The 27,984-nt window shown below is 36.1% G+C and overlaps 1 protein-coding gene across 1 annotated transcript; it reads right to left on the bottom strand.

The window, feature by feature from the left end:
* Nucleotides 1-81: 81 nt before the first annotated feature.
* On the bottom strand, nucleotides 82-27,984 carry DUS2 (dihydrouridine synthase 2). Its single transcript, XM_050903844.1, has 16 exons — nucleotides 27,941-27,984; nucleotides 27,310-27,449; nucleotides 24,268-24,313; nucleotides 22,634-22,725; nucleotides 21,635-21,678; nucleotides 20,768-20,828; nucleotides 17,707-17,754; nucleotides 14,361-14,426; nucleotides 10,861-10,931; nucleotides 10,292-10,378; nucleotides 7,757-7,925; nucleotides 6,675-6,796; nucleotides 3,798-3,941; nucleotides 2,496-2,583; nucleotides 1,797-1,870; nucleotides 82-573 (listed from the first exon to the last, which is right to left on the bottom strand). The coding sequence occupies exons 2-16, from the start codon at nucleotides 27,430-27,432 to the stop codon at nucleotides 336-338; spliced, it is 1,473 nt and encodes a 490-aa protein (XP_050759801.1). The 5' UTR covers nucleotides 27,433-27,449; nucleotides 27,941-27,984; the 3' UTR covers nucleotides 82-335.

The raw sequence follows: 27,984 nt of genomic DNA, 5'->3' as shown, positions 1-27,984 counted from the left end.
ATACATCTCTTACCAGCACACCGTAGACTTCTTAAAAATAAAACACAAGTAATAAAACCAAGGACAAAATTGCTTTGAAAATATCTGGTATTTCAAAAAAATTTATTATTTGGGATAATCTTCTCAATGTCCTTTTAAAAATCAAGTTGCTAATTTATCCTGTCTGAAAGGCACCATAGAGACAGCGAGTGGTGAACAGTAAACATCTCATTGGCATTTTTCACAACTGGGGAATTTATCTGTCTCCGAGAGAATCCAAATGAAATGTGAACAGCAAGATATACAAATAGAAGCTAATTTATAGCTGCATAGGTGTGAAACCTCTAATTTCCATGCTATCGTGGCATCTTAGGCACATTCATGTCAGAAGTTTCTTCAATAAAATTAGCTTTTTTATGGGAAGGCTCAGCAAGATCTTCTCCATGGTCTCTGTTATTCAAGCGCTCCCAGTCTTCCCTCTTGCGTTTGTTAATCAGGTGATTTTCTCCCTCACACAGCTTTCCCTCTGGGACACCCAGTGTTCTCAGACAGACAATAGCAGCAGCCTGTTCTGCTAGTTTCTTTGACTTGTCCCTGAAGAGCAAGCAGACAGAGCACAGGTAAAAGTAGAAACTGTAGAAAGTCTCTACACTGCCAAGAGACAATCAATTTCCTGTCTCTGATGCAACATCATGAAATAAACAGCATTTGTAGTCAGCTCACAGTAGAGGAACAAAATAGGTCAGTTCCAGAAATTATTTGGATCTTGCTAAGTGTCAATGTTGACGCATCACTCCTGATGTAATATTCCTAGAAAACCTGTTTCTATCAGGTCTCGTGTCTCAAACACTCTTCATTTCAAAGGTACGAAGTCAACGTGTGTTTGGCCCAAGTGGTTGCAATCCTCAGAAAGTTAACTTTTACAAATACAATCACTAAACAAAACTGAGCTTTGAAGGATCACATTTCTTGAAAGACACTCAGGCCCAAATATAATGTCTGGTAGGTGTACAAGTTCATTGACGCTGACAAAAGCAGGAACTGTTCCATAATAATAAAAATTCTGTCATTTCTGAGAGGGACTGCAGATTACACATTTGTGAAATTCAGCATTTGAAAACATTTTCTTCTCAAAGTTTCGTATCAGCTTAACTTCCTAAAGTCTCTGAACAGGAATGCTGCAAACACCAGCAATTGTTGCGTGCATTTGTCCTCTTTAAAATGTTCAATGCTGAGCTCTAGCTTTGCAGTTAAATCAAAATCAACTTAGGTGCAAATGCCTGAAGTCAACTCCGGTATTAATAGATGATTGTATAAAATACTGTCATGAAACTTTAGAGCAGCCCTGGATGTAACTGTTGATTAACTGTGATCTCTGAGAAGCCACTGAACTGTCCTCTGCTTCACTGTATATAGACACTTAATCCTGACTTGTTATTGAGAATGGATCTGCTGTAGTGGCTGAAGACATTACCTCCTCCAACGTTCCCCTCTGCCTCCTTTGGTTAGTTTCTGAACTCTTCACAGACACAATTGAACCGGGTCACCTATTTGCTCCCCTTCCAATACAATTTGTGGACTAATGTACTAAGTGAATTAAAACCTGTAATGGTTTACTTCATTATAGTAAAGCTTACTTCCTCTTGTCACATTCAATTCTCAGAAATTTCTAATCCTTTCTCCCTCCCAGAGGTAGCTTTAGTTGACTTTTATCAAAGTCAACTGGAATAAACTGGAGTACCCTTTCCTTGCAAGTTTTAAGCAACATCTCAGAAACAACTACAATACAGCTCCAAAAAACATTAAGGATAGCTTACCACAGAGTTGATCTGTATTTTTGCTCAGCTACTGTCACTACTGAACAGAATAATCTATCCAGTGGTCTTTGAACCTGGAGAAAAAAAAGAATTAAAAGGGAGGGGGTGTCAAAAAACAGTCATGTCATTTACAGAACAAACAACATTGTCAAGGTTCCTTGTTATTCTTGTCTTTACACCACAATTAAGTAACACCTTTAAAGTTACTGTAATTCATACCACAAATTTAACCTTGCATATTTAAGATTAAAAAATACGAAGAAATTGTCCAAACTGCAAATATTTTTGCTTTACAAAAAAAATAATCAAATAATGTCCCCATCTAACCAAGCAGTTGCTCCTGTCCAGTATAGTTCCTACCTATAACAGCGTGCAACAGAGAAAACATTCTGAATGCAAATTCTTTACTTCACAGAAGAAGCAAAAGTCAGTCACGGACTCCTACATAATGACCTGTAGTTACAGCAACTTCTTCCACACATGAATCAAAACCAGCCTGAAGGTCTGCCTTTTAAATTTTTTTCCTAATAAAATAAGCTGCTATTTTCATACATATGTGTATTACCATTTCTGAAGCTGCTTATTCAAGAGTTATGCCAGACTGGGAAGCAGAATTTCTTACTACCTTGAGTCCTAAAATACTTAATTTCATAGACAAGGCAGCAGAAGAGGTTTGAAAGGGTTTCTTCATTGACTCACAGTTTCATAAACAGGCTGAGGATGCTTTTCTTTCCTACACCATTCCAGAAGATACATTTTTGGAGTAATTTGTGGTGGATATTCTCGCCTAGACAGAAAAATTTGTGGTCAACAACTGTGCACAGAGTTCTATTTTAAAACAGATAGTGCTGCTTATTATATTACTTCTACCAGTTATTCTTTGTGGTTTAATTTTACAGCTCAGAAAATGAGAAAAATGCTGCTTCCTTATTAGATAATTCAAGTAGTATGTCTCACATAACATCTAAAATAAAATCTAAACTTTTCTATTAATTCTTCCCAAACATTCATATCCTGTAGTAATGCAACTAGAGAAAAGATACTTACCAGAAAGGAGATTATAACTAAATATATGACACAGAATAGAAATATAGTTTGGCACTGCTTATTATAAGCAATAATATAAGACTAAACACTAGAAGAAAGAAAAGAAGCTGCTTCTGTTATGAGACAGGACAGTTATCAAATAAAAAAGGGTAGGAAAGGTAGGCATTGATTCAGTTACTGACACGGAATTACAGCCCCTTGTACTTGGCAGAAAAAAGAAATACTGTAAAGCCACTGTATTCAGTCCTCAGGGAGTCAGGTAATATATCCTGTAAATATTAAAACATTATGACTGGATTTGAGGAGCATTTTATAATCACACTCTTCTTGAGCTGTTTGATAGACTTAATAGCAAACATAGCAAAAATAGCAAACACAGGTATAACATGGAAAGTAACAGCAATTCTATAGGCTTCACAGATTATAATCAAAGGTTACTTAAAATAATATTGTACATAACTCCATGAATTAGTTTTTCAAGGAATACCTTATGAGTGGAACACATTTAGAAGACTGCAGATGAGCACATGTGTTATCTGCTTAGAAAAAGAGTATTATGAAATTTGTGCAGGACTTTTTACAGAAAAAGTATTGTGTTTTAGTTAAATTTCACTAAAAATAACTGAACTCTGTATCTTTGTATACTTACATTCTTCTACGTACAGATGTTTGAATTTTTATTTAAAATCACTCAGCACTTTTATTAAGTTAACTGAAAGAATTAAGCAGTCTCAGGAAGCCTGGAAGTAAAGAACATCTTACAACATCCAAATAGCACAGGAAGAGTGGTGATGCTAGTGATTATGTAATGTTGTACACAAATTGCTTCACAAAAATTCAGTCAGTAAGCTCTGTTATGCAAATTGTTATTTTCAAAAAACTGTAAGGTACTGTCAAATTCACAGGCTTTATTTACAGATGCAAGATAGTGAAAAACTTAATTTGCATGCTTACTTGTCAAATCTAACAGCCATTTTTATTACATCTGGATCTTCCATTTGGTCATCTTCATCTTGTGTCTCAGTTTCTAAAGATGTTTTCTTTGCTTCGAAAATAGCTGTTGTTTCTTCATAGAAGTCAGCCATTTCAAAGACTTCACTATTCAAACAGAATTCCTTTGTATTAGAGATCAGCTTATAAATTTTTGTATCACATTATGATAGAGAAAAGTAAGTATAGAAATCAATTGTGTTTAAATAGAGTATACATGTACAGAGAATCACATGAAAGTGTGGCTATCTTCTGCACAGTGACATAGTATTATTTCTCCTTCAATTCTTAGCAGACACTGTTGAGCTACAAGTAGAAAAAGAGTGTGAGTGTTCTCATTTCCAGCACTATATGTTCAATTTGCAGCCTGCAAGTCTAGGCAGAATCAATCAGAAATACAGGTCCTGCAATGTTCAAGTTATTAGCTCAATTCATAACTTGCAGGTGGACGAATCAGCAAAGAACATCTCCGAGTGACTCCTGCTGCATCAGCTCCACAAGGGCAATATGAGTGAAAAGCAGGAAATAGATTCTTCTTCTAATTTTAGTATTTAAAAATATTATAAGCAATAAACACTATAACATCCAAATACCTCAAAATCTCAGATTTTCTGACTTCAGAGTATTGTTCACAAGCCCCAATACAAGGGAGGAAGCAACTAGGATTTGGGTCAAAGGCAAGAACCTCAAATCCTTTTAAATTTCAGATCCATGGCAGGCTGCACCTACTTTGAAAAACTGAGAGTATTCGTTTTCTGCAGATAACAACAATAAAACCTGCAGCATAAGAAAGCTTTTACTTTCTGACTGTTAGAGAATGCTCACTAGTATGAGGCTGTTCAATGACAAAATGAATTCTGGTCACAAAGCCATCTCCAATGCTCTAAGTGGAAAAGCGATGAAGCTGAATAGTGCTAACTGACACTTCTAAGAGAAGACAACTTATTATGTACTGTTATGTAAATTTTTTTGCCTGAAATGCAGCAGCCTGTTCTCTTGCATTCAGTACTGAGGTTAAAACCTCGAATGGCTGTAACATGCCATCATCACCAGGAGACAGCAGCATTAAGTAACATTTTTGTCTGAAGATGTATAGGTGCATTTTAAATAACTGAATGTTCTTCAGCTTTCTGGACATTAAACAGGCTGTTTAGAACAGTGGTTAAAAGACTGAGTCTGCTGATAGAAAGCAGTTCTATAAATTTTCAAGTGGCTCACTCTGTCCCTCTCTCATGCACACACACTGCTTAAGCCAATTTTGAAATTGGTATTGCATCACATATACAAAAACTGATTATGTTCAATTTTGGAAGCCCCTAAAGAATTGTTAGGCATAGCACATAAAACCAGAGGTTTTACACTAGACGTCTATCCAGTGTTTATGTGTACAAATTGTGACTCTTCTAATTACCTGTTTAAAGGCTTGACTCTTACTTTACCATTTCTTTTCTTTACATACTGTGCATTACTATTAATTCAGTAGAGAACACCACCACCCTTTTGGCTAAGATTTACTCAAAGTTATAAAAGATTGTTTCATTTTCAATCTATACTATATCTCTTCTAACCAAATTGGAAAACGATAAGCAAAATAGATAGTAAGTTACTACACTAAAAATTGTTCAACTATTTACATTGCAAAAGTGAAAAGTAACTTGCAAAGTTTAAGTGTTGTTCACAGATTCCACTGCTCCTTTATGAATAATGAAGGCTAGCTCCTTCTATATATAAAATACAAATTCCCTTCATTGTATTGTAATGTAATAATCATGGACAGCAGTGTTTATAGAAAGCCAAAATTGGTATATCACAATAAACTGGCAAAAGGATTGCAGCCATTTCCATTCATTTTGAACATGAACAGAATGCTGATTAGGGTTTGCTAGAAAACAATAACTCCATTTGCAAAACATTTCAAGCTTTCAACATTTCTATCCATTTTCATATACGTAAGATAACAAACAGTTTCAGACTGTTTATTTTCTAAAAACAAAGAGACTCTCTTCCCCTCCATTCCATGAGAAGGATAATTATAGCACACAACATGGTTATGACACATGCAAGCTCAGACCTTTATTTTGTTCAGTTTGGGATGGGTCCAAACTTGAATTCCCCTCCATTCTGTGTGAATTCTTTAATCACATGTCTATTTTATGGTTTCTCTCAAACTTTTCCTTCTTCCTTTTCTGTCTCACCCTTTGAGAAATTTCATCCAGACTGTTTCAGATGTCCAGGATGAAGAGATTCATTAAAGCTACTATATTTCCTCAAAAAGGTTGTCATCATTCATTAGGATATTTCAGGCATGAAAAGCAGCACAAAAGAAATACATTTAAGTGTCATATAGGCGACCTTCATACATTGTTTTGAGTTTATCTCTAAGTGTTCATTTAAAACAAACATCTTGTCATAAATATTCCAGTAACATTAAAAACCCCACATGCAAAAGGGAAACTTAAAATAAATACATATCTCTGGAAGAAGACAAGCTCCACACTATTAGCCTCCAGACTAACACTAGAGAATGCTGAAACATTTCTTAATCAGTTAATGCAAATATTGGATAAATGCCTGTCACTCAGTGAAGCACCACTCCAATTAGTATGTAGGCAGTTTTAGGGTTAAAGCTTTAACACCTGAGCATGGAGGAAACCTGGAAAAGTTTACTGTATTATTCCACATCTCACTACCTTGGGTGGTTTTTTTTTTTTTGTTTGGTTTATTTTTGGGTTTTTTGCAACTTCTTCTGAAGGCATGAAATGCCAGGCAGTGCTACAGACAGAGAAGTGGTTTGCAAGTTTGACAGAGAGTACAATTCCTATTTCTGAAGTACATGCTTACCAGATCTCCTGTGTGGACTGCGCAGCATGCAGCTTCTTACCCTGAGGAGTTTCCAACTGTTCTCTTAACATCTGACACAAACAGTATTTTGTGTTGGTATAGTGATTATCATATCTCACTGCCTGAAGGAGAGAGACAAAGTATATAAAAACATACCAAACAAATTTATCTTATATAATGCTCATGTCTCCTGATGAATTTCAAAATTGTTTTTGAAAGGCAAACCAAAATGCACTTTTTCCTCAACAACATATTCAAGACTACTCATGAACGTGAGTATAATCTGATTATTTTGGCATGCCTTCATGAACAGAAGTTCAACTTATTAATATACTTATCAAGAAAGAGTTGACCAGTTCACATAACTGACTAGCAATGCAGTGATATTTTAGTAAGTAACTAGTTAATGGCAGTTCAAATTTTCAAACACCAAAAAATTTTTAATTGATGACATGATCAAAGCCACAGATTTCTGATTAATTTCCTATTATGTCATTAAAATTGGGTATTTTGAATAACAGATAAAACTTTGTATAATAGATGACTCAGCTAATGGAGCTATAGTACTACAGCATTACTTTACTGGCAAATCATTCCCTTTGCTTCTCTGCTGTTAAAAATTGACAGTATTTGTGAAGAGCAATTAATTTCTAAAAATGAATCTAGCAGCAACTGAGTATTTAATATTCCTTCACTTTTCTGTTCAATATTATTTGCACAACTGTGACATCAAGAGAGTTGGCCTACATATCATTAGCTTTTCAAATTCCTAGACATTTTTAGATAGCCTTGTAAGCCTCATAAGTGTTCCCAAGAAACCAGGGCTAAAAAGCATGGTACATAAGAAAAGAATGATCATGAAAAACTGTTTTCTGAATACAGATTTCTGAACATTTTTTTCTGAACAAAATAAAACAGAGGAAGCAGTGGTTGATTTGCAAGACTCATGTCATATGCAGTACGTTAAAATATCCCCAGAGCCTAAGTCTTTGAAATTAAGAGAAGTTAAGATACTACAGTAAGATTTGGATTAACAATTCTAAACAATGTTAGCTACAAGTAAGATCTTCCAAAAAACATACATATTTAATGTAATCTTGCATGACTTCCTTCAAGGGGAAAAGACCCTCTTTTCTGAAGATAGATGGGTTCCACATGGCAGCACGAGCTATCATTACTGATGAGGCAGCTGTTGCTTTCTGGAAGGTCTCAATGTCCATATATTCTTTGATGAAGTCGTGAGATCCTCCACTGAAAATTAACATCACTGTTATAATCACAGAAGTTTTATTTGCTATTACTTGTACTTTAACACAGCCTTGTATTTTCAATGGGATATTACATTATTAATGGTGGCAGAGTCTATTTAGGATATTATCTCAAATCTAAGAGAACAAATGGGTCAGAGTTTTATTAGCAATGGCTCATGAAAACACTGATTATATATAATATTTTTCATTATCTGCATACTTCTCTTAAAAATAGAACAGTGTTTTTATGAAGAAAGAATATAGCTTGTGTTTTACACAAACTGTGTGCTTTGACACAGTTCTTAACAGATAAAGGCTCACAAAGAATCACAACTTCCATGTTGTTTGAAAAATGGTACCTTGTAATTGCCAGTTCTGTAACCTTCAACCGCATACTAAGTGTGTTGGCACAAGTGATACTGAAAACAAGTATGGACAGCATCATTCCATTTTCGCTCTGGCACTAACATATGGACAGTAACTACAAGTAGTGCTTCTGGATCAGTCACAGAGCACTTTAAAGTTAAAAGAAGGTTGCGCTACTTCTATTGTACTGCCTCTGCTTTCAAGTCAGCAAATCAGACATGTTAGTAAGCAAAAAGAACACTTAAAACACCTTTTCTTTGTCTTAAAGTTTCCCTTCACAACATCTTTTAAATGTAAAATAAAAGCTGAACTTTTGAACTATAAAGTAAGAGTAGGATCTTTATCCCTTCAAAAGTAGAAACACTATCAAATTCAAAATAAAAACTAGAAAATGATAAATTACTTCAAAGCCAGACATTTATATTGTGAAGACAAAACAAGAAAGCTTCCTGCACTATGAAAGATTATTCCATAAACACAGTACCATTCTAGAAATCACAGTATCAATTCAAATTTTCTTGCCTTTTTTTAGCACCAGTCTACTTCCTTTTATTCATTCCTGTATATTTCCTGACCAAGCTTGAGGTACAAGCGGTTAAAATTCTCAAAATACTAGCCAAATAAGTTACAGCAGGGATCAAGTATCATGGACCAAATATATTTAATAAGCAGGATTCCAAGTTGCACATTTACATTTCTTTAGAGAGGGAAAAATTTCACTAAGTGGATTTAAAACAAAGATCATATCCTTTTTAGAGAAACCATAAAAAAAATAGGATTGTTAAGGTTAGTTCAGCATGTTGGGACACTTGCAAAGAAGTAAATTGATATAGGGATTAATTAGAAGCAATTTATCAACAATAAACCTCTGATATTTTTATATCTTATTTGCACACTTCTACATCACAGAAAGTACTCATACAGAGCTGACATTTCTGTGACATGCATAAAAATCTAAGAAAAACTGACAGCCTCGTCTTTTACCTAGGCAAACAAAGGATTCATGGCAATGCACAATGTGAATTTTGCTTGGTTTTTTAATTCCACATTGTTTAAAAAATTATTCTGAAAACTAGAAAGAGGGTGAACCACAGAAAAGTGGATCAACAAAGATTATCAGCATGGAATATTTCCTTTGTCCAGTACAGAAACAGGTCTTCTAACAGCAAAAACCGTGACTTTCAATGTATTTTCTACATAGAAATGTGAACAGGAAAACAGTTCTCAAATTCCTGATCCAAGTATATGGTTTGCAGAAATGCAGCTTTTCCATGAAAACTCAGGATCAATGAACAGAGAACTTCATTTAAGGACACTGCTTCTCTGGCCAAGGATATTCTACTGCCGCTTATAGAGAGGTGAAACATCTAAAGATGTTGGTCAGGCAGAGAAGATACAATTCAGCACAGTTTGATACTTTTCATTACCTCTGCTTCCAAAATTGCTCTTAAAACTTACCTGTTTGTAGCTAAACTTTTCTAAGACCGAGTTCCTTATTTTACTATCACAGAGTTACTGAAGGATCTGTCAATACCAGCAGACAGATTCAGTGGGATCGTGTCCATGTGTCTGGAGACTAAGGAGGTCTTAGGGAAAGTGCGAGGCCACAGAATATAGCACTGTTTTTGAGCAGTGGGACAGGTGGCCTCTAATGTGCAAGCGTCCAAGACACACAGTGGTAGGGTTATAACCAGTCACTGCACAGGGCTTAAAAGCATAGAGAATTCAACTGCTGGATGTAATCAGAAACAACTTGCATAGGATAGATCACGACACACAAAAGCAATACTTTCTGAAAAATACACGGAATTTTTAAACTAAAACTGAGGTATGGTGATATTTCATAAGGCCAACTTATGTCACTGCTACCTCTATTCAGATTTGATCTTTGGTAACAGGTAACATTGTATTTGCCCTACATGAAGGATTTTTTTCCTGCACCTGCAAATCTTAAGTTAGGTACAGGCATCTGGCAATAACGACCCAATTAGTCCAACTTACTTTGCTATTACTGGAATGGAGACTGCTTCAGATATGGCTTTGATCACGTCACAGTGGACAGGGTGCTGAGGCCTCTCCTCCTTCTTCCTTTCCAACAAACAAAAAAAGACAAGACCAAAGATTTCCTATGGAATTTGTAGATATCTGAATCACAGCAGACATGACTCAAGGATTATTGGACATACTTATTTCCACTTATTCACTTCATATATTTGATGTAATTTTCCTTTTTTTTTTTTTTTTAAACACAAGAGAATTCTTTCATATCAAATACATTTTAAAACATTGTTACTGTAATTCCATATCCACATAAGCAGCATTTTTTAGATACAGAGTATGCAAGATAGTTTTAGTTTTATTTGGTCTTTGAGACAAAAATTTTAGAAAAACAGCAGCAAGCGGTTCAATTCCCTAATTACTGGCCTGATTTTCTACAACACCGATTTAGTTAACAGTTGAAATCAGAATCACATACTACTTGTAGAGTATACTCTAGTCATATCTTTCTGTGCTACATTCACCAGCAAACTAAAAAAAATCTAAGTCTCTCTTGCCTAAAATCAATTTACCTTCCATGGACTGCAATGGCAGCAATACCAGTTTTTTCTATTCTCTTTACCAGATTCACAGTATCCTCAACCTGAGGGATAAGAGAGAATGACATGATTTTAGTTGAAAGAAAAAGGAATAACTATCATGCGATCATTGTACAAACAAATGTTGGAAGTCTTTTATCAAAAGGGATACGATTCCTGTATTTCAAAAGTAACTCCCAACATGCTTAACCATTTAAAATATACTTCAATTCAAGAACTACACATTATGGCAAAAATAAGAATCCATTCTCAATGCTTCCTTGAAACTATAGATCGCAAACTTTCATAAACCAGGTAACACAATATTCTGTAGTAGGAGAATATTTTCCAACAGGTTTTTAGACTGTCATTTGAAAATGATACAAAACACTTGATTAGCAAGTCCCCTCTAATGACTACTCTGAAAATTGTAATTAAAATGCATCTTAATAAGAGGATGCCTTCTGAAATCAATGTAACATGCAATCACACATCTATAAATATTCCTCTCAGACGTGTCTTAAAAAAGTTAACCAGTTTCTAAAAAACTCTAACAATATTCGCACATGACCAGTGAATCAAAGATACAAGGGGGAAAAGGGGAAGCTCCCAGTGTATCTTCAAAGAGGTAAGATGCTGTTAAAAGGCAGAAAGAAATTTGGCACACTGCTGGATTAGCCTGTCTCATGCAGCTTTGGGGAAAGGGAGAATGAGAAAAAGATAAGGCCAATTTTCTTTTCAAAAGCTGGAGAATGATCTGTGGCTTATCACAAAAATAGCACATTCAGTCTTTGAAAAATGCATCTACCAGCTGGCATGGACACAGAGACAGAAGCTCACCTGCTGTTCTGATCGTTATGCAAAAGTAGCTTGAAACAAAAAGGAAGAGGCTCTAGGATAGTTAGATATAGAAAATAAAAAGGAGATGTGCCAGTTGTTTGATTTAATACTTCAGTACTTCAGAACCAAAATGATCTAAGACAGAGTTACTGATTCTTTTCACGCAGGCTTCATTTGTTCATTTAATCATTTTAAGTGCATGTGTAAATGACTTTTGAACAATAGCTAGCTCAGTTACAGTTCATTCATCTACAGAAATATCTATTCAGGTCATATGCAATCACAGCATCTAGGCAGGTAATTAAATACACAATTGCAAAATAATCAGTCATTAAAAGAGAATGCACATCATCTCCTGGAGGTTTAAAAATATGTAGGGAAGACAACTGAAAAAAAAATCCAGTAAGGAAGCTACATCAGCTCTAAAAAAAAAGAAAAAAGAACCTATGTATTTTCACTACATTCTTAATAGTTAAAATTCTAGAAAAATACTGACAAAACAAAATGTAACAGCTTTAGCAATATAATAGTCTTACCATAATTTCTTTGAAATGAATGATTGTACCCAAGAATCTATCCAGAAAAAAAGTAATTCTAATTGCAATGAAGAAGTTGCTTCTGAGAAGGAAGATTATGAACCTCTTTGTATAAGCTAGCAATTTCAGTGCTTCAATCTATCAAAGAGTTTCTAAAAAGGCTGAAGAAGTCGTTTTTAATTTGGGTATCACTTGTAGTATTTATTGCTGTCATCACACATACAGTAAATCAGGAGTCAAGTAATGCAAAATTTCCTTACAGTGTAGAATACGTAGTTTATAGAGCACAGGCAGTTTCTTTTGTAAACACAGTTTCATTAGTGAAATCTTCATTGTTAACATGAATGTTGGAAGTTGGAGAAGTAACATTAGGGCTTGGTATTCCCCTCTTGAAGTTTAAACTTCCAGCAGACTGTCAAGAAAGTAAAAGTTCATTGCACTGTGCTTATGTACACATGATATTACTCTCAGTCAATTCCACATTTGGCAGTCTTCTTCCAAAATAAGAGTGCATTTTTCCTTTTTATTTTCATTTAGTGCTTATCCACCAGCAAAAGCTTTGGGATTAACTCAGTGGGTTACAACAAACAGGACTAAAATACTTTAATAGAAGTATCCACATTTGGAATTCAATGGAATAAAACCATGTGTAGTCATCTAATGTTCAGTATTTTCTTGACTTTTTAAACTAGAGGAGAGGAGAAACGAAGTTTGGCATCTGATGTGAGCAGCCAGAAAGGCAACCTGGTTGGAAGGGGAAAATTACTGAACAGAAGAAAATATCTTCCGAAAAATACTGAGAGAGAAAATGCTCGCTAGCCTGAAAACCATTAGCCTGGGAACTAGGCCTGTGAACCAGAAGCATCCCTGATAAGTGCAGCTGGGTACCTAGAAAGAGATATCCTGAGATACCATTGATAAGTGCAAAACCAAGGAACCATCTCAGCAACTTATCATCTGAAAAGGTAAAAAATAGTCTGGAAAGAGGGGAAACTGCCATTGGCTGTTCTAACTGCAAGAACAGTCTGGAAAATAAAAAAATTGGTCTGAAAGAACAGAAAACAATCATCTATTGGCTGCCCCAGGTGAAAAATAGGAATTAACAGCATCTACTGACTGCTCGAGGGGTGGTGTCCTACACCCTCTTGTGTCTCTATGACATAAAAATGACTTAATTCTTATCCAAAATGGAGCTTCTCTCCCTCTGAGAACTCCCATGCTGCACATACTTTTCCTTTTCCTAAACAGGTTGAACTCTCCACACAAACTGTCTACAAGACCTTGGACTCTTGCCAGGGATGCCTGACTCCGAACTCCACGACACAGATCATCTTTGGAGTGAGCCTCTGTCTCTCTGTTATTTTAATAGAACAGGCCCTCTGGGCCTACTGTTGGGATTGGTTCAGTTTGTCTTCCTACTTCTGGGATGGTTGGGTCCCCTTCTGGGATCAGTTTGTCCTGTCTGGGATGGTTTGGCCCCCTTCTGAGATCTGTCTAATGCACTTGATACCAGTACCATTACTATGAACATACATATATATATATATATATGCATATAAGTAATCTATCATAAGTATGATAGTTATATATCTGCTGTTATATTATTGATAAGTTTGCTTCACTAGTGATAAGTTTGTAGTAACTTGTAATAGTATATACCTACTTGGTTGTTGCTGTTATTGATTGTTGCTATAATTGATTGCTGCCATATTAATCATAGCTGTTATACTATTGATTGTTGCTACTAATAATTTGTAATAGCTTGAGATAGATATATCTATATCTTGCTTTATTAATCATAGGTATATTTGCTATGGTGATTTTTGTGGTATTTGTGGTAATCTGTAATACAGTTGAGAAATGTAGAGGATAAAAGCCTCTGTGTCCTTGTGTATCATGGAATCCAACGAACCCACAATCACGATCTCTATGCACCTGCAGGTCAGATAACCCTTTAGGTCGTGACAGCATCCCAAACAGAAATTACAATTCCAAGTGCTATTTCACAATAACGGGTCTAAAATGCCAATATATTAGAATGCCATATATTCTAATTGATTTCAAATCACAGAAATAAACAACAACTAAACACTTTAGCATAATGATTTCTGTTCTTACTGAGGGTAAAATGCGGATTTTGCAGGTTACTGGTTTACAAATTCCTTTAACAAGGGTAGTCAATATCTGGAAAAAGAAAAAAAAAAAAAAGACAAAAACGTGATCACAACAGTGACATTATGAAAGCTCTCCTCCTTTCTCTCTTGAAGGTACAAAGAAGTTAGAACAATGTAACACTAGTTACTGTTCCTCTATAAAGAATCTTACATGCTAGACAGACACGTGCAGTTTGTAATTGAGTATATAATTTTATCCAATAGATATACAAACCTATTTCTAGTCTAAGCCGTTTTTATTTCCACTTCTTTTTTGATTTTAACTGGATTTTTACAGAGCAATTAACTGCTACTGGAGTTTCAACACTGCTTTTAATACGAGGTGACCAGTAAACTCTGATAATTTCAAAATAACCCACAAAAGTTTTTCATTTTCATGCAACTGTTTTCACAGTCATCTTATATTTGAGTTTTTAGTTTCCTATGACAACTAAATGTAAGTATTCCCTAAAAAGAGATTTTTTTTTTTTAAAAAGAGAAGAAAGCCTTCAAAATGGAAAAAAATGAGGGAAATAGAGCAACATCATTGAATCTTCTAAAAGAAAACAGAAATTGTAAACTGAATTCCACGCTTAACACAAAGCACATTTTATTCATTAAAACAAACTCAGAATAAGCAGACAAATGAGCAGTTGTTAGTTTAACCATTTAAGAACTGAGCTACAGAAAGAGTCTCCTTTTCACAGGCTGAATTTAAGTCCAACAGACCATACTTAAAAGAGCCATGTAATGGCCTATACATGTTTAAATCGCTGTATGACTATACAATAAGTGGTACCAGAAATCCAATAGCTCTCTAAATAAAAGAGTAGAAACCATCTGATCGTGACTGTTATTAGAAAAATACTTGTTTTTCAACTGTTTTTTGAGATATTATCATGCATGTTATTCTGAGTACACTTCCCTTGTATAAAATGGACGGAACTGCAGGTAAACGATTTCTTTCAGAGTTGTGTATACTATGAAACTTGAATTTTGTTTAGCGTGACTGCACTCATTAGGTTCCCAATATAGAAATGAGCTGTTATAGCTAGCACTCACAAGTTCTTATACTTAGAACAGCTGGCAAGTAATTAGTGTCACCTTGCACTGTCTACTCAAATCTTTCCTCAGTAGTGTTCTCTCAAATAAAACAGTAAGATCCAAGAAAATGATCTAAAAAACCCCTCTCCAGTATTTTTATTTGTATTATTTTTTGCATATAAATCATACTAAAATAACATCAATTTCCAAACATCATCACTATAATATTTTTCTTACAATAGCATCATCAGCAAATCTTACAAGGTTTCAGTGTCAGCCTCATTAAGGATTCCAATGTGAGAACCAAATCCTACACTTTTTAATCATATGGAAAGCTTGATTTGGAGCTGTAATTTCAGCTGTCTTTTGCAGGCTATGAGTTTAGTTATCCCTTTGCAGTTGGCGAAGAGTAATTTTCATGCCTAAGACTTTGCTGCCTATTAAGATCTTAAATTGAAAAGAACAATTCCAAATTCTTGAACATCAAGCTTCCTGCTCTTCTGAAGATAAAAACAAAATGTCATGGTTGTAGAGGGGAAGGGAAGCTGTTAGCAGTCATATTTACAACTGCCTCTCATTCCTATGAGAAATATTTTTGCTAGATTTACTTCTAGCCTGCTGTTTTCCTCTCAGTTCCCACTCCTAAATTTCTTTCTTTCAGCCTTCATGACCTCATGCTTCATAAATTACAATTTAATTCTCAATGGTATCACCCACCTTACCTAATTCATGGAACACCATATAGGCCTCAAAAAATTGGGTTCTGGTTCCAGTTCTGTTGTCTGTATTCTTAGCTGACTTTCTGCAGACAACACCACTTACCTGATTCTGCTTTCTCTTTTGAAAAATTGAGACTGATACTAACCTTCTCTAAAAAGGTTTTGAGATCAAGACTGGATCACTTGTACTTTTTCTTTTCCCATCAGCTAATGAAAGAGGAAGTAATAGGTCCAGTCTATTCCATTTAAACTCTTGCTTTGGCACAATTAATAACGCTTTCAGTTTATACAGCTTGGCTAACAATGTGGCTCTTGACACCAAGAGATTCTTACATTTGGCAAAAGGCTAACACTCCATCATGGTTATAACTTTGATGACATGCCCTTCTAATGGCATGTCCTCAGAGAATGAAATAAATGACGCAGAACAACCTGTTTTCATGTCTGAGCTTACAAAGAATAGTAACTAAGCAATGGATCAGCTTGTTGAAACTAAGTCCTACTAGCCTACAAAGCTGAATGGTGTTATCACAATAAGAGTAAGAAAGACTGACTCAACATCCATTTTAGACAGAAGGAAAACGCATGAACTGCAGGGATCAGAAAGAGACTGGCTATCATTCAAAAAAAGAGTCATGCAGATGAGTGAAGAGAGTCTGGTCTCTTCAAGAGACTGACCAACATCAAAGAACCCTTAAAACAAAACACACTGAAAAGCCACATGGAAAAAGGCAGAGCAATGCTTTTGGTATTTTTGTTTTGTCCAGATCTGCATACTTTTGATAGTACAAGAAATAAAGAATAACTACCTTGGAACATTTGCCACTGTGTACCATGATTCAGTTATTACTGAGAGGTGAATTGTAAATTAGAATTGCCCTCAGGAACTCTGAAGGAGGATACAGTGAGTGACTAAAAGCTAAGGGGAAGCAAGACAAAGTTCACCATCAGCTCATCTGAACTATGAAGAATGAGGTCTTTAAGCAGAAAGAAAATAAAAGAACTATAGGCTAAGAATTTTCCTGGAAACCCAGAGCAATGTCTGGACTCTGTTTAATCTCAGGAAGCTTAGAAGTCCTTGGGGGGGGGGGAATCTATAAAAAACATATTACATATCTATCTATATTACATATAGATAGATGTATATGTATCTTTTTCATATAGGCTCATACAGGGTTTTTTATATATATATATATACACACACACAAATATCTACATACATATGTATGAACCTTTTTCATACTGGTTCACATAGGGTTTTATATAGATTTACATACATATGCACATAAAACTCCTCCCTCTGCAAAAACAGCACCACATTGTGAAAGTTTTTAAACTGAAAAAGAAGGTAGCAATTTTATAGTCCAGACAATGACAAGGAGAACTAAATCAGGATTATTTATCCACAACCTTAATTTCAGTACTCAAAACTGATTATTCCCCTCTAGCTTTTACAAATTTGTCTTCTGTGCATTCATTCCTGCTTCCAGTAGAGCACAGTACATAATACTTTCCAAGGCAGTTCAAAACCCACAAGGTGATACTTACAGACTCTATTTTGTCAGGATCAGATAGCAGTGCTGCTCCCATACCTCCCTGGGAAAATATACAGACTGTTACACACTAGGCAAACACATTTTTCAACTCAATTATTTTGCCTAATAGCAAAAGCATAATGTTATATTAAGTAGAAAAAAAAAAAGGAGAAAATGGCAATATCGAAAATGCAGGAGCATTAGTAAACACTTCGGTAAAACATTGCCTAGAACTGTCCCAGAATAATTAAGCAGTAATTCAGGGCACTAACTTGCTCCCATTACTTTATGGAGCAGACAGGATTTCAAAAAGCCATTTTTAGCAACTGTAATCATCCAGTTTCTACTCATTAAGTGACAGCTGAACAGATTTATTGTTTTAACATTACACACCACATTTGAGAGGTCTTGATGTCAGTAGTTTCTGTCTACACACTCCATTTAGAAAAACAGGCTAAGACAAATTAAGTGGCTGTATTGAACACAAATTATGAACACTTTAACCATTTAATATTTTAGCTGTTCTTTCTGCACTATTTCATCTGCACACATAGATCTAGAGGCCAACAGGCAGATGTAAGAAACAAGTTAAAAATCGTATGAACTTTTCACCCAAAACTACTGTCAGAAAATAACCATTCACCAGCTTTTGAATTTTTGATCTTTCATCCTAGTACACGGTGGATGTTTTGGCGTTTTGTTCATAATTATGATTTTGTGGAAGGATAAAATAGTCTTCCATGTAATTAGTTACAACATAGAAGAAAGTAATAAAGGCTAAAGAAAACATTACTGGAAATATCATCAGACCATTATGAATTTAATGACATGTCCTCAACATGACTACAGTTCGTTGGTAATACCACTTTATCTCAAAAGCCATCTGGCAGAAAAATAGAGGAAGTTCAGAAACAACAGAATCTAAATACATATATAAAAAGACTCCAGAACAGGGAAAATTAAAATTTGAGTTTAAAAGAATGTGAAATATTTATTTTTACCATATCTCACTTACCTTGTCATTTTCCTAAGTTATCATTGAAACAAAAAAGTTAATGGGATTAAAACAGAAAAACCCTAGAAATGTATGTGGGTAAAATTATTCACAAGTTAGATGGAATATATTAGAAGAATTTAAGTAATTATTCTTCAGAGTGCAAGCCAACCTACAAAACTAAGAAGTAGTGAAACAGAATCCCCCTATAAATTGATCCATCTTGCACCATCCCCTGGTACTTTCAACATTGCCTACTGTCAGATCCAGGCTGAAACACCGTAACTGTTAAAGTGAAAATACTAGATACCTGAACGGTGTCCAACATTCTTACACACCTCACATGCTCCAAATGAAAAGCAATCTTTGTCTGGAAAAACATCAGCCCTCTCTTACACACTCTATGTACATTCATTAGGGCCCTTTGGTTCTTCTGTTCCAAAACTCCATCCCATAGTCTGTCCTTTTATTTCTTTAAGGTGATGTGATCTAAAATAAACCCTTTTCAAGCAGTTTTAGCAAAAGATATGTTCCGTTAATGGAAAATAAATCCATTTAGACAGAGCATTCCTTTCTCTTGGCTGAAAAACTGAGAAAGGAGGATGATATACTTATGTGGAGTAAAGTCTGTACAAAGTCATGGCATCATGCAAGGTATGGGCATGTTTGCCAGTGTCAGCTTTGGCCTTTACTATTCCCCGTTTTAACAACATTGCCTTCATGCACCAGATATTGCATTTCAATCAGCCATGTATTTGTGCGCCTGATACAATAAACTGCCACAGAATTCCATTTTTTCTACTGTGAAAGGGGAGAGGGGAAAAAAAAAAATAGTTTTACTTGGTCCACAGGCAACTTGGTTTGACAAAAGAAAATATATAAGCTCTATAAAAGCTTAGGCTGATATTAGGAATTAGGGCAGATCTCAAGTTACCATTTACATCTGTGCATTTGCTTTAGTAAAAGGCCAGCAAAAAGCTTCCAGATGTAAAGACAGGTAACACAGAATTAGGAAGTGAAAGTACTGCCTATGTGGATATATTGTTTTTTCTGTTTAAAGGATGAAGCATTACAGCTTCACATGACAGACAACTTGCTCCAAATGCTAAAAATGCCAATATTACAAAGACTAGAGGATAAAAAGTTTAAATAAAACAGCCAGGCTTCTCCCCTGGAATGAAGTTTTAAGTCTAAGCTGAAGTTCTTTTTCTTTGACAATAAGTGCAAAATTTCTCTTATCTATTCTGCATGAACATCTGACATCAAAATGGAGCTCCATGGTCTAATTCATTGATACTCAATCTATACACTAACTGGCTTAACAGCGCTAACAACCAGTTTGACTACTCTGTTTTAGCCACAGATGATAGAGGACTAGTTTAGAATTGCATGTGCCTACTAAAAAAATCAAGTTTTAACTGATCCATCCTATTCCCACTTAAAAATGACCAATAATTGAACTCAGCATTGCTAAGTTGCGAATGTTTACTTGCTCAGATGACGAACTGTGACTCCCATGCTTATTAGGCTAAGCAGAATCTGTTTTGCTCATCCAACAAATTAGTCACCTTGGGAAAAAAAAAAGCCACTTTATCCCGCCTTACAGAATTTACTTTTAAATGCAACATACAACATAGCCTGTCTGAGTTTTCAGAATTCTAAATAGATTTAGTGTTAACTTCGTACAATAACACAATTTAACAACCTCACTACGTTTTTCTCAATATTCAGTGGTTGTCTTGACAGAAAATACTATCACCACTTGCTCAGTGGTACACATCCACGCTAACTTGACCTTACAAACTTCATACGTGCTTACCTGCTTAAGGATATGGTATGTTTGATTACACGACCAAACCTATTCTTAAGGGAGATTTCTAATAGACTATGTTATTTTACTGTATTAGGGCCATGATACCTTCAAGACTCTCTTGTTTATTGCAAAAAAAACCCTCAAGTTTATTTGCATGAAAATTTTACTGCTTGAATTTGTTCAACCCAGAAAACCAGAACATGTATTCTGCACTCCACACCCCTAAGAAAGAAAAAGCTTATTTAAGAGTAATCAAAACCCACTTGCCTTAGTAGAATATTCTTTTGGGCATCCCATGTTGATATCAATACCAGCTACATCACTCTCTCTGAAAGAGAAGAAATCATTAAAATATTTTTCAGCATATTAGAACAAGAATCAGGAAATAGACATCTTTCCAGGAAATTTGTTCCATCATTAGTAAGGCTTAAATAAGAATTTAAAGTTAAGTTTTTATTTGAACTTCTGAATTTTTAGCTTCTCCCTTATATAAGTTATGTATTTATTTTAACAGCAGTCTAAAGATCAGTCTGTCCACAGGTTTCAATGACCAGTCTTGTGCAGAAGCTGCAAATACTCATCTTAAATATGTTTATATAGGATTAAGTATATATAAAGTATATCTGCCACTAAATTCACCACTGTCACTAAAGCAAGTCCTACTGAAACTTCCATCTATTTAAAATGGAGGCTTAAAAACACCTTTTAAAAAGGTTCGAGAGACACTTTTCATTTCTGCACAATACTTTATCGGGGGCTTCAAGCCACAAACAGTAGGAGACATTTTCAGGCATATTGGTCTTACTTGCAGCTGTGCAATACCCAGGGAAATTTCATATTGGAGAGATCAAGGACACACTTACTGCACTAGCAAAAAGCCATCAATCCCAGTATAGAACTTACGCAGCTGCTGCTTTGAGCAAGAATTATTTTAAATAGAAGTTGCAGTTACACCGTTATACCACCGGCCTTTTGAAATGCTACACTTTACTGCGCAGCTCCTACAGAACTTTTCTTGGTCCTATCAAGACCTACCTTGATCCTCTCAGTCATAAAAAATTGTCTTCCACAATAATTCCTCTGTACAAAAAACCCAAACCCATGGTGGGAAGGGGGTGAGAGAAGATGACTTACACAAGCTTAGCTACCGCCAGGGCTCTTTCAGCATCTGCTGAACCCTGTTGGTAAAACAAGATTTGTAATTATAAAATATCATCAAATTAATACAAAAAATGTGCTCACTTGCACATGTGTATAACTATATTTGCTCTAAACATTTAGTATAAAGTGACAGAGACCCATTCGCGGCACAACGGATAGCTAAAACATTTAGCTAAAGCATGTACTAGAGTCAGCCACTGAATGACAAAAGGTGAGGCAAAAAGGAATCCCGAGAGGTCTGTCCACCCTCTTAACCTACAGCAGTATCAAATGTTCTTAGTCCCTCACTATTAGATATTTATTTATCATGTTCTTAAGAAGCTCCACTAACAACAGTTCCACAGCCTCTACAAGCAACCTATTCCAGGGCTATCATTACCACTGAAAAAGGTCTTCTTCAATATCCAAGCAGTCCACACTTCTCCCTCCCTCCAACCCCATCATCTCTTGTCCTAGACAGAGTGATCTCAAAGAGCAAATTACTATCTTTTTCTCTCCAGCACCCTTTAATCCATTTGTGCAATGTTAATGTACAAATTAACCCTCTCTTACCTACATTAAACAATGCCACTTCTTTCAGTCTTTCCAGCAAGACTGTTTACTGGACAGTGCAAAGCTTAAACATGTGATCAAACATCAGCATAGTTTATTTTTGGTATCTATACATTCAGAAATATATCAAAGATACCTATTACAAAAACAAGCTGCTGTCATAGAGCACAGAATTCATCTTAATCACCTCTTCTGAAAATAGCTGTACAGAGAGCTTATAACGTAGCATCTTGATTGCACGTGTACCAACAGATTAGAAATTCTGCAACACATTTGGTGTGAAACTTCACCTCCACCTCAAGCATCAAGAAACTGATAGTCTGCAATACAGAGGGCTGCTTTAGACTTAGATTAACATTACTAGCACTACCTTATTTAACTACATTGTTATTAGAAGAGCACCTGCGGTTGGTTTCTTACCATTTGAAAGACAACACGGTGCCTCTCCCTTTCACAAGTTCTGAACACAACTCTTTCATTAGGTGCAACAAAGTCCACTGTTTCAAGTACCTCTATATGAGATGAGAAACAGATAAAACAGACAAAAATGATACACAAATGTAATCATAAAGGAAGTCATATGACTATAGAACTTGTATATAAATGAAATGCTATCAAATAAGTCTTCCATGAACAGCAGAACTAATGGCACCCTACCTCCTATTTGTCCTTGCAGTACATTTCTTGTACATCGGTGTTTCCCTCCCATAGTACTCTGTAATCATCCCCCAGCCTGTTTCTTGGGCAAGCATCAGCACCAGAACAAGTCTAATGATGAATCAGCCAGTATGAACATAACAGTACTATTTTTGGGAAGGGGCAGAAGGGGAAAGTAGATTTGTAGTGGACTTCTGTTCCCCAACAGGGACACTACAAACAACTGTTTCTCATGCCACTCAGCTGGGGAGGTCTCAAAGATATCTTTTTAAGAACTTGTCTGTGAAAATCATGTTAGGCCAAATCTAGCCCATGGACCTCAAGTTAATAAAAGAATGATAAACAGTGAGAGCTTGTATATCTTGCTTCCTTATTGCAGTAGACTAAAAGGTGTGTATATTATAATGTCACAAACAGCTAACATTTATAAAGACTCATGATTGGAAACTGCCTCTACTGCAGTCCAAATGAATTTGTTTCTTGGACACTATCGAACTTTTCCTGAAAAATTAAAAGGCTTTGTAACTAATATTAGTAGTTTTGCTTAGGAAATCAGGTTTTATATTAGCACATACACATATAAAATTTCAGGGGGGGAACCAAACAAGAAAAAAACCCAAAACAAAACAAGAGTTTTTTACTCTTTATTCTTTATTATAATAGCATACGAAGGCAGTAGAGAGGCTGAAGCCTTTATGTAGACACAGAATTGAGGAGCGTTATCTGTTAATTACAATTTTATTATTTGCCTTTTTAAGCCACAAAATTAAAACCTTTAATGTTTTAAACAATGCACTGGAACTTTAATGTCCTGTCTATTCCAGCTAGTTTCTTTCACCTGCTGCCAGGAAGCATAATGCTGAAATATTAGTAATGGATTTCCAACACTGATCCCATTTTTCTTAATAAAAAGAGAAAGACATAATTCCAGGAGTTAAAATTGTGAAGTTTTTCACTTCAGAAGGCCTATACCTGCACACCCAATAACCTGACCTCTGTTAAAGAGTGTAACAGAAAACTCACTGAAACCTTGTAATAAACTAACTCCATGGTGGAGAAAGACCTTGTGTTAGGGCCCTGAAAAGAATAACAAACTGTCAGTTACTAATACATTAGCCCTATCCTCCAAAAACATTTATGGTTTTCCTGATGGACACTAACTGAACTACTGAAATTCCTTAAGAAGGGAAACTGAAAGTTTGAAACTGTAGAGCAGCAGACAGGTGTAAGGCAGCACTTCAAAAGCTTATTTTAAGTCCCTAGACACAGTTTAGAGATTATATGTATTGATATCTCATTGTAATCACTATAAAATTACTTCAGAGAAATAATTATCTTTTCTCTTAACTAGAAAAAAGAATTCTTTTGTTAATATCTATAAGCAATGCTATACTTGCCATTTATAACCCTCTTACACTGCAGCATCTTTATGTCAATCAGCTCCTGAGAAGAAAGAATAAAAATATCTCAGTGAGTTAAGTGTTTAAGCCACTCAACTGTAAACAGTTACCCATTTTATTAAATAAGAATAACTATCTAGAGATACTAAATATAGAAAAAGAACGCAAATGAAAACATGAGTTTAACTACACAACACACTCAACTAAAGTTTCAAAATACAAATTGAACACATGAACATAAGAATATGATACATTTACATAGTTCTAGAAGAACCATTTTGTTCAAATACCTATCTAGCAAGCTAGAAACAAAGCAGAACAAACCACCTAGAATGGAAGGGGAAGATAACTCAATGCTATAGCAACAGACCACCTCAAGAATCAATGTAGATTTGTACTGGTCAAATGCATAGGTGAACAAAACAGCAGTATTAGGCTTCAAGACTTCTTTACCTTAATCCTGAGTTCTAACAGTTCTCTACACTTGTTAAAAGACAAAATGAAGCTCTGTGCTGACCTTTACTAGAAAACCTAATATACAATCACCATTCTTCCAGAATTTGTGGCTTTCCTTTAGAAGAAACCCAGAACTTAATCTCCATATATTAGCTTAACTGCAGATTTATGCAATTCAATTTAAGGACACCCTTTGAGTCCTTTTCTCATATGTATCTCATCAACTTGATTATAGGTGAGCTTTAAGACAAACTGCCTTTAATTGACAAAGGGCTACAGCTTGAGCCAATATAACTTGTTAGCTGCTGAAATAAATACGCAGTTGTTAATCCAACTGTTATATAAATTGAGAAAAAAACCTACCATGTTATAGTGTTAGTTACTTGAAGAGGTTTAGTCTACTATAGAATCTTTGTTTCAGCAAATAAAACAAGGTTTAAGACCTACTGATTTACAGGTAAGGGATAAACAAGCAATAAATTAGGCTAATCTTAATCTGTTTGCATTATACCATAGGTCTTACAAGTAGTGCTTTTAATTTAAGTTTTTAACTAATGGTACTGTTCACGTTAAGTTCTGAAACAGCTTTGAGTTCCAAAATGTTAATGGGCTTGGGGGGAAAGGACTGGAAAATAAAAGGATAAATCAGAAAATGAAGTTACAAAATGCAGTTATCCATGCTGTTCTATTGCCAAACAACTGCACTATAATTGCCTAAAACAACTCTATTTTATACTATCTTGTCAGTTCTTAAGAAAACCTACAAAGCATAGTTTTTCTGATAAAACCTATGAAGACAGATATCTAACTGCAAACAGTAATCCATGTCAAAGGCATCTTAACTCTCCTGTGTCTCAACAGCAATGTGGAAAAAAGAAAAGACAATGTAGGAGACCTTATTCATGAGATGAGGAAAACTACAACAGGCTTTCAGCTACAGGAATAACTTTCATGCCACAACTTTTGTTACATACTGCAACTTAAGTCTGAAGACCTGTTCTTTTGAGGTCCTGTTTCTCTGGAGTTGTGGCAAAAAGTGTGTGTGAAGGAGAAACTGCTATAGCTATACAGTTTACAGTGTTGGATTAAATAACTTCTCATACCCTGTGACTTCAGCAGTAAACAAAGCAATAACTTTATGTGTGTGGTTTGTTGTGGGTTTTTTTAAAGTAAAAAACCACAACAATTTCTACATTACTATCTTTTGCTACTTTCCTATACAATGGCCCTGTCAAATCTGTAGTTAGTGCAATCCAGTAGCTGCTCAGTAACAAGGTTCTTTGCCACTACTAAGAAGTGTAAGAGATACTGGAAAAGTACAAAGGCTGTCTGAAGCCTGACTCACTTTTAGTGTTTAAGACTTCCAGATTCTGTAACTCTATGCTTGTGATTTCTCCATACATAATCTACAGTTAGCCTCCCAGAGAATGAAAAAAAAATATATTCTCACTTCATCCCATGTAAAGCAGAGAGGTCATAATTCATAAACTGGGAAACTGTTAATTATTGTCAAAGAAAAAACACCTTATTAGTCCCAATTTTATGACAGACAGTGCTAACTATTCTACTGAATTTTGAAATTTCTTCTGAATCATCCAGCAATAACTATTCTTTCACATAGAGCTGATCCAACTAATTAAATATCATTTGTAATTCTAGAAGCTAGAGGCAAAAGGTGAGCTGTGGCCAAGATAAAAACAGCATATTGTCTCTCTGAGAACAAATCTTTCCTTTCTTCTCCCCCAAAAAGGGCAGTAAGCTAACTCACAAGAGAACTGCTGTGAAGATTCCTGGAGAATATCATAAAAAACCGATTGTGACAGTTTGTTTCAGTCTGTTCTACTGGTACAGATCAAACATTCTCCAGGAAAGCCAGTATTTAAGCCATGTTTACATTATGTTTAACTCTTTACTGTTTTGGTGGTTTTTTTTTTTTTTTTTAATCTTGGCTGAGTTGCATAACTTGTAGCGGTGCCTACATTTGAGAAGAGCTAATAATAGCACTGAAGGGGAAAACGGGAATACTGATGCACTGTAACAATAAGGATAGTGAAGACTAAGTACCTTAAGTTACATGGCAGTTGTACGAATAATATCTGCAGCAAACTGGAGTCTCAACTTCAGGCAGCTTTAAGAAAAGTGGTTAAGCAACAAGGACAGCAGCGCTGTGCGGGGTATATATGGATGCTCTGGGCTAGCACAGCAGAACTAACTGGGTGAGAGGGCAGGTCAGTCTAAGACTTCCTTCAATGTTATGACTCTACTCAAAAAAAAAAAACAAAACCCAACACCCACAGAAACCCCTCCAAAAGCCAAAACACAGTAGAATGTGAGGGAATTGTTATGGTGAGTGTTTTGTCTAAATGAATTGAAATTATTGAACAGTCTTAAAATACGGGTTTGCCATAACTTGAGGACTGCTCAAAGGGAAATGCCTTAAACCATAGAGAATCTTCTTTCCCCATTTTTCTAATGAAAAATATATGTAAAAGGAAAAAGTCCTACAATAAACATTATTATTATTAAGAAAAGTACAAATAGACTTTATCAGATAAGACTGCCTCATCTGCTTGTCCTTCATACCTCACAGTACACTATATCAGCACCATAGTCCAGAGCAAGAAGACGCATCGGTAATGTTCCCACTCGCACCATTGGAGCCAGGATCTTCTTTCCTCTAAAACACAGAGGTGTGTTCACAGTCATTCCTGTTGTAGTACTACCTGAAAGAGAAAATCAAGGGGGATAGCCATGTAATATAATTTCCTACTCGTAAACGCCCAGAACTTTCCCTTGGGGGGGGGGGGGAGTGCGTGACCCTGTCAAACCTGACAGGGTTCCCTCAGTAGCTCGCAGGCCGGCTGCTCCACCGCTGCTTACTCAGCTCCCGCGGCCCTGGCGCCAGTTGCGTGGAGCCATGAGAGAGCTCAGCGGCGCCCTGAGGCGTCGGGGCGCCTGCGGCGGCCCGGGGGGTGCTCCCCGCCGCGCGGGCTCCTTCCCCCGAGCGAGGGGCGCCGGGCCGTCTCTGCCAGAGCCCCTCAGGGCCATGTTTGCTCCCGCGGGGCGCGGCACGGGGGTCAGCTCTCAGCCGTCAGCTGAAACGGCGAACGTGAAGGGCCGGCCGCCACCGCCCCCCGAAGAACCGGCCGCCGTCACCACCGCCTGAGGTACCGGCCGCGCGCGCGCGCGCGCGCCCCCCACCCGTGGCACTCACCCTCCTCGCGTGGCTCCGCCGCGGCTCCGGGGGGCGGGGGAAAC

The sequence above is a fragment of the Gymnogyps californianus genome, chromosome 12 (assembly GCF_018139145.2).
Source record: "Gymnogyps californianus isolate 813 chromosome 12, ASM1813914v2, whole genome shotgun sequence".
In the NCBI taxonomy this organism is placed as follows: domain Eukaryota; kingdom Metazoa; phylum Chordata; class Aves; order Accipitriformes; family Cathartidae; genus Gymnogyps; species Gymnogyps californianus.
The sequence above is the reverse complement of the archived record's forward strand: the minus strand, read 5'-3'. Positions and strand labels throughout refer to the sequence as shown.